The 7,340-nt window shown below is 32.8% G+C and overlaps 1 protein-coding gene across 4 annotated transcripts in view; it reads left to right on the top strand.

Moving 5' to 3' along the window:
• The window catches only part of LOC135220800 (uncharacterized), a 324,318-nt gene extending 317,222 nt beyond the window's left edge, over positions 1 to 7,096 (top strand). For all 4 annotated transcript variants that reach the window (XM_064258309.1, XM_064258308.1, XM_064258307.1 and 1 more), the window contains exon 10: positions 2,046 to 7,096. In XM_064258309.1, coding sequence (XP_064114379.1) covers positions 2,046 to 2,442 — 397 coding nt within the window. In that variant the 3' untranslated portion in view covers positions 2,443 to 7,096. The remainder of the gene's footprint in view (positions 1 to 2,045) is intronic.
• Positions 7,097 to 7,340: the final 244 nt, after the last annotated feature.

The following is a 7,340-nucleotide window of genomic DNA, read 5'->3' as shown; positions in this document are numbered from 1 at the left end:
GCTTTTATGTTTAAATGCGTATGAAAATGTAATACGAATAGGGTATTTTTATTTCTGTGCAGAAATATGATAAAAAGGCAGCTTTTGAAACTCCCCTTCAAGTTATTGACTACGATGTGTTTTTCAAGTTCGTTCTTGTATGCCGCGGCGGCATACAAGAACGAACTTGAAAAACACATCGTAGTCGATAACTTGAAGGGGAGTTTCAAAAGCTGCTTTTTATCATATTTCTGCACAGAAATAAAAATACCCTACTTCGTATTACATTTTCATACGCATTTTAAACATAAAAGCATAAACATTTATAAAATCGACACATCGATCGCTAATTTGCACTTTTTTTAAATCGATATTTTCAGAAGAGCGGCAGGCGGCGGCTTACAAGAAAGAAAACATGAAAAAAACATCGTATTTGCTATCGTGAAGGGCAGTTTCAAAAGCTGCCTTTGTATCATATTTCGTACAGAAATAAAAATGCCTTTCACGTAATACATTTTCACACACATTTAAACAAAAGCATGAACAATTATGAATCGACACATCCATAGCTAAATTTGCACTTATGTAACTCGATATTTTCGGCATAGAACAGCGTCAGAGGCATATATTTTACCCTAATACCTACGTAATAACTCTCCATAAAATTTGTTAATATAATTTGCATAACCTTTATGGTCTGAACGGCATTTCGAACATATGTATGAACTCGTTAGAACAACGGCGCTAGCGGCGCTGTTAACTGAAATTTGTGCCGTAAAGATACCTTTAAAATGCCTTATTTTTAATGAATATTTTTGACGACCGCCGTAAAACCGATTCGCCGTGAGTGATTGCGCCGTTAACCGCGGGCCGCCTGTATATATATGTAACTATATATCTATATATCTATATTAGTATTATATATATCTATATATATCTAATATATATATAATAGAAGATATAATTTATACCCGAAATTATATACATATATTATATTTATTATATATATATTTTAATATTTATTAATAATATAATATATATATATTATATATATATATATATATATATATATATATACTGTTACTCTAAGTAAGTGTTCCTTATACATCTTGCCAGATATCCAAATCATCATAATCTGTGAGATTTAAGTCTTTTCCTCCAATGTCTCATTTGAATGGATCTTTCTGCTGTACTCTAGCGATGAATCTTAACAGTATTTCATGTTCTAATTGGATGGTATTTTTCTTGTAGCTTCTTCCCTACAAAGGTGTATTTGTTGCCAATCTCTCAGGCATGAAACCAAAAAGGAAATTATTGATTTCTGCATATTTTCCACATCCTCTCCTTGAGGACTTTATTTTGTATTTTCATGCCATGTTCAAGGAATCCACGTTGGAATTGCATCAACCCATATTAGCTTAATATACAGAGGTTTAATTATATGGTGTATGCCTTCCTCCCAGCCCCTTAAATCACATGCCTCACTGACAGTTACACATAAAATGCAGTTATTGGTTTAGACATACTGTACATTGACACTTTAGTTCCTTGTTGGATGAGTCGGTTACTTGCTCGACTAACGATCTCAGGGTCCGGGTTTGATTCCCCACTCTACCAACAACGAATCAGAGGAATTTGTTCCTGGCGATAGAAATTAATTTCTCAATGTGTTAGGGATTCCACAATAAGCTATAGGTCCTGTTGCTAAGTAACCAATTGGTTCCTAGCCAAGTAAAAATATCTAATCCTTTAAGCCAGCCCTAGGAGAGTTGTTAATCAGCTCAGTGGTCTTGTAAAACTAAGGAATACTTTAGTTAACATTGAAGCATTCAGGATATGAATGTAGGTTGTATTATGTATGATTAATCAAACTGTAAAACAGTTTTTCATGATTGTAGTAACAACCTCCATATGCTGCATTGATGATATTTAAAAGTATAGTTTATTTTTTTATTTCAGTGTACTTTGGTAGTATTTTTCATAGAAAGGTTATACATATTGGTAATTGTCAATTATTTATCTTATTTTTTTATTAACTTAGCAAATTTTTTGTCGTTTGTTTTCAGATATGAAATGGAAATGTCATCTCCTGAACCAGTGTATCCTCATCCCAAACATCACAAGGGTAAGTTTAGAAGCCACAATGTAGATGGGTCACAGAGGAAAACAAAATTGATCTCAAAAAGTTGGAAACCTGGAAAAGGTTCTGAGTCTTTATATGCAGTAAAGTCTGCTTTGGAATCACAACGATTGAAAGAGAGAGCTGATGTGGAGCCAGGTTGTAGCTGGATGGATCAGCCACCAAATCGGGAAACTGGGAATCGAATTGAGCCAAAAGTGAGTGGTTTACCTAGAAATAGAACAGAATCTGAAAGAACACTAGATATTGGGAAGGTGCGGAGAACAAGCATTGGAAATTCAGGTGATTTTGAGGAATTTGTTAGAAGGAAAAGTAATGATTAACAGTTTAAGAAAATACTTGAGGAAAATAGTGTGGAAAATGGGTGATTAGTAATTCAGGTTGACAAACAAGGAAGTCAAATTTCTTGCATAGTGATAGCACGTAGGCTGATTTCTGAGCCAAAACTGTGTTAAGTTGTAAAGCTTTATGTCATATGTATAATGTACACATTTATTGTTTGTGGATATGCAAAATCGCACAGGTAACTTAAGTGGTCAGTAATAGTTTATTGTGCGGTATAAATCCAGTGGTTGCCAGAAACTAGATAGCAGAAATGCCAGTGTGATGCATTTTAAGATCAAAAGCAGTCATAAGTTGAAAATCAACCAGAATATCATAAAAGAAATGAATTGCTGCTGTGCTAACTGTGTGGGTAATATATTCATGTGTATTGTATGTACTTCAGTGTTTTCTGAGATGCATATTTTGACATGCACACATACATTTGAATTTCAGAGGCAAAGGAAACTAATCCTTTTTTTATTGTGACTGAGAAACTTACCCCAGCAAGGTTGTATTTTGCCTTTTAGTAGGAAGGCATTGCCTGTGACTTTTGTCTAGAGAATGTTGGTGTTTATAGAAGCAAAAAGATTTATTTTTTAGTAGGCTTTTCTGGGTGATGGGTTACTGGCATTTGGTGATGATTTTTTCAATGGAAAATTGAGATAACGAAAAGGTATGGTAGATCAGCATGACCAGACATAAGGAATAAGAGACTGATGAATTCAAAACATTCCATGAAAGTGAATCAGAAATTGGATAAGCAGAAAATTGCATTTGCATAATGTTAGATGTGTCAGCCATCTCTTTGTTGTATGTTCAGAGGTAAAAAGGTGTTGGTGTTATTTCTCTCAAGATGACAGTAATATCAGTTTATTGTTAATGGCATGGAAAGAGATGGACTGAAGTAAACCCTGATACCGGTTTGCTGCATACAAGGAAGTATTGCCCTTTTTACAGTTAAAAATGTGCATCTTGCTGTACTGTGCATGGTAATAAATAGGTGATTTATGAATTAAATATAATTACTTACTGGTATACTGACTGTATTTTCATCTCTTGATTATGGTAGATAATTTTTTTACAAGGTGTGTTTGAAGTGGGACACATGCTTTTTCCTTCACCAGACCTCTTATGCAGGTAACAACTTTGATGTTGTCTGTCTGATATTTTAGCTAATTTAGGAAATCCATCCATTTATTATGTATGAATAAGTAACTTGTGGATTATACTATGTAAAAGAGTGAAGGGACCTTCAGTGTGGTTTAATGGTGCTATTTACTTCTTTATTGTATCACTTCATTGAATTCAGTTTGTGAGCAGGAAGGGAATTTCATCTTCATTTTCTTACCATCTGTATCTTGCACATTTTTTTGTTGGAATCTTTCTGTATTTTATTTGCATGTAACTTTCTAGAGAGTACAACTTTATTGTAGTTTCAAAGCCAAGTTGATTCAGATCAGTAATTGATCTTCCTATTTAATATCTCCTAACTTTAGATCGTCTTGTTCATTAATTCTCTATGATTAAGTTCAAGAAGGCAAAACTCTGGATTTTGTCTTCCAGTAAAATCTTCCTTTTCTTCATTCCATTGTATTTGAAGGATAGAGATGTAGCTGATGTTCCTAGGGAAAATGTGAATCAAATTCTCATACCATTTGAAACCATTTTTTTTCCAATGTATACATATAGTATATGCTGCTAGCAGAAAGACCAAGCATATACATAGTGACAACACTGTATATGTATACAAATATTGATTGTTTTTATGTCAGTTTTGAATATTCACAAGTATAACCCTACAGTAAATGGCACAACATATTTTACTGCATAGTAATTTCTTGCTAATGTTGAGTTAGATTATGGGGGATCAAGGTTTTTTAATATTATTTTCCTGATGGGATCTTTTTGGCATTGTTAGAAGCAGTATTTTGAACTGTTTTATATAGTGTGTAAGACTATGAACAAAAATGAAACCATTGTTTTACTTTTAAATTGGATCATTAATTGTGCAAATCCCTTTTGATCAAGGTTTTCTGTAATTTCTTGTTTTGCATGAGAGTTAAGAATTTGTAATTTGTTTCTTTTATGTAAGGAAGTGATATATCTTTTGGTTTAAAGGAATATATTTATGTAAACTCCAGTTCAGCTGTAGCTTTTATAATCAAGATGGACACATCTATTAAAAACGATCATGTAGGTATATGAGTTTGCACTCTTTCTTTGTGTGCTGTACAGTTATAATTCCACTGAAGTGAGGCCTATCTTTGTCTTTATAAAATTGTGACGAGATAAGGTTTGCAGTACATGGAATGTATACTGCATTATATTTTTAATATGATGCTCTCTTTTAGTTCATTAAACTTTTTTTAATATATTTCAAAGGAGTTATATAAAGTAGGTTGCAACTTATGTTACATTTCTTGTAGCAATAGTAATTGAGAGGGAAAATGTGTAGTTTACTAAGGCCAAGTTATTGATAATAGGAAGTGGACCCCTTTCAAACACATATATGATTAAAAGTGATGCATTTGTTTTGTATGAGGTGACCCTTTCATATTAATTTGCCTTTTTTTATATACTTAAGAAGCCATAGTTGTGTTGATAGTTGGGCTGCTGTGTAATGTTTTCGTACAGTATGCTGTTCCATTTAATAAACTTGTTTAAGAAAATACAAAATTTAGAATTAAGAAATACTTGCCAAAAAAAGCACAGATCCAAGCCTACTATGTTACTAGTAAAGTAGTAGTAATTTAGCACTAAACCAGTATATAGTTGGGGCATATTGTATTTGGACTAACTTTAACAAGGCATTAATAAAGATTAAAGCCATTTAATTTATTTATTTGCCATTAATATTTCCGATGAAAAAACCATACATCACTTATGTTTTTTGTCTGTAATGTAAATTGTCATTTTCTTTTGTAACTTGTTGGGAGACATTTTTTATCTGTAACTTGTTGGTAAATGTTTTCATGTTTTCTTTTGTAAATACACTGGGAAAATGTCCTTGCACCACCTAGGAACATTAGTTTATGCACATTTTATTTGCCTAATAAAATTCCACATCAGCTAGTTGTAAATAATTAATTTTATATTTGTAGCCATCAATTTGTCTTCAGACTATTAATACTTTAAGCAAACAACACAACAAGCAAAATTGATCTAATACTATTTAGTTGCAAACCATTGCTTTATTAGAACCAATTATGAATTGCAAATGGCCCTGGCAAAATAAGTGCCAGGATCTGTCCTGCTGTGGGTTAAGAGGTCGTGTTTTTGTTGAAAAATGATTTCATATTCAGATGTGCAACAAGCCCACAGGGGCTATTGACTTGATATTCAACCTTCCAGAGAATTTAGTTTTTTACGTATTTGAAAAAATTGACAGTAAGTAATAGAAGATACAAAAGAAAATAAGTTAATTAAAATGTACTGAAAAGTAAAAAAATAATTTTTTTTAGTCACACCAGGCTTTTCTTACGATTAGTAATATCTACAAAGAAGAGAGGGGGGTTGCCAAATGTGGAAGGAAATGCTACATGAAATGAAATACATATATTGGTTTTATTTCTTGTAGCATTTCCTTCCATGTTTGGCACCCACGCCTTTATTTTTTTAAGCATGATTTATTCCAAGAAAATCCTTGTGTCTTAAGATTATTTTTTGTACATTTCAATGCATTTTAATAAGTGTTTATAATTTTTCTTTTTTTTATTTATATTTTCAAGTTTTGACAGAAATTGCAACTGATTTATGATTGTAGCTAACAAAATTGAATGTGATATCCTGTAAAGCCAAAGAGGGTTTGAAAAATTTCTAGTTATGAACTTATTCTACCAAGTCAAAGAAGGTTTGCAAATTCCAGAGATTTTTGTACAAATCATGAGATACAGGGAGAGTTCATTGTAGGATCACTAGAGGTTGCTGCTGACCTGATTATGTAAGGTTTTAATTGTCACTGGGATTGAGTTACCATGCAAAATTTTGAAGTCCAATGGACAAAGGGAACAGTATGGAAATGGAGTTACAAGTTTGAACCCAAATGCATGCAGAAGTCGAGTTAAATAAAAGCATGTAAAAAGTGAGATCAGTTAGTCAAAAATGAAAAATAAATTAATAAATGGTTAGATCCATCATTAAAAACAAATTGCCAAAAGCAACTGGTTAACAAGGATGAAATGAAAATTTGTCACCCAGTTTTTTAGTGGTTTATCTTTGCCAAATTGGGAAGGGTGTAGAGGGAACCTTAATTCATTACCCCGGAATGGGGGCTAGTTCCATCAGTGCCCCTCATGCAGTCTATAGGCATTACTAAAGGTTCTTTGCAGCATCCCCTTGATCCCCGACTGCAAATCCTTTCGTTCCTTTTACTGTACCTCCATTCATATTCTCTTTCTTCCATCATACTTCCTCAACCCTCTCCTAACAATTGATTTACAACACAACTGCGAGATTTTACTCAGGTTACACCTTTAAAACCTTTCCACTGGCAATTTCCGTTTCAGTGCTGACTTTGGCATAAATTTTAAATACAGCTGTTCTTAATTGATTGGAGTATTTGTGAAAAAGAATTTTGTTTTTAAAAATGGATAAATATACAAATTGCAAACCTTTGTAGTAGTAAATTGGCAACCCTTTGTAGTAGTAAATCGGCAAACCTTTGCAGTAGTAAATCGGAATAAAAAATCGTTAGCTCATTTAAATGAGCGGAACTGTCTGGAGAGACCTCGCCAGTAAACTGTTACAAATTGAAATCTGGCTTATCGTCAAGGACATTGGATTCCTCTGAGTTGGGATTTTACATTAAGGTAGTGACAGCTTTATTAGATATGATCTTGATGCTGACAAAAAAACAATACTATTGACAAGAAAATTGAAGATACAGTTTTCTGAAATG

The sequence above is a fragment of the Macrobrachium nipponense genome, chromosome 2 (genome assembly GCF_015104395.2).
Source record: "Macrobrachium nipponense isolate FS-2020 chromosome 2, ASM1510439v2, whole genome shotgun sequence".
Classification (NCBI taxonomy): domain Eukaryota; kingdom Metazoa; phylum Arthropoda; class Malacostraca; order Decapoda; family Palaemonidae; genus Macrobrachium; species Macrobrachium nipponense.
Note: the sequence above shows the minus strand (reverse complement) of the source record. Positions and strands in the feature narration are given on the sequence as shown.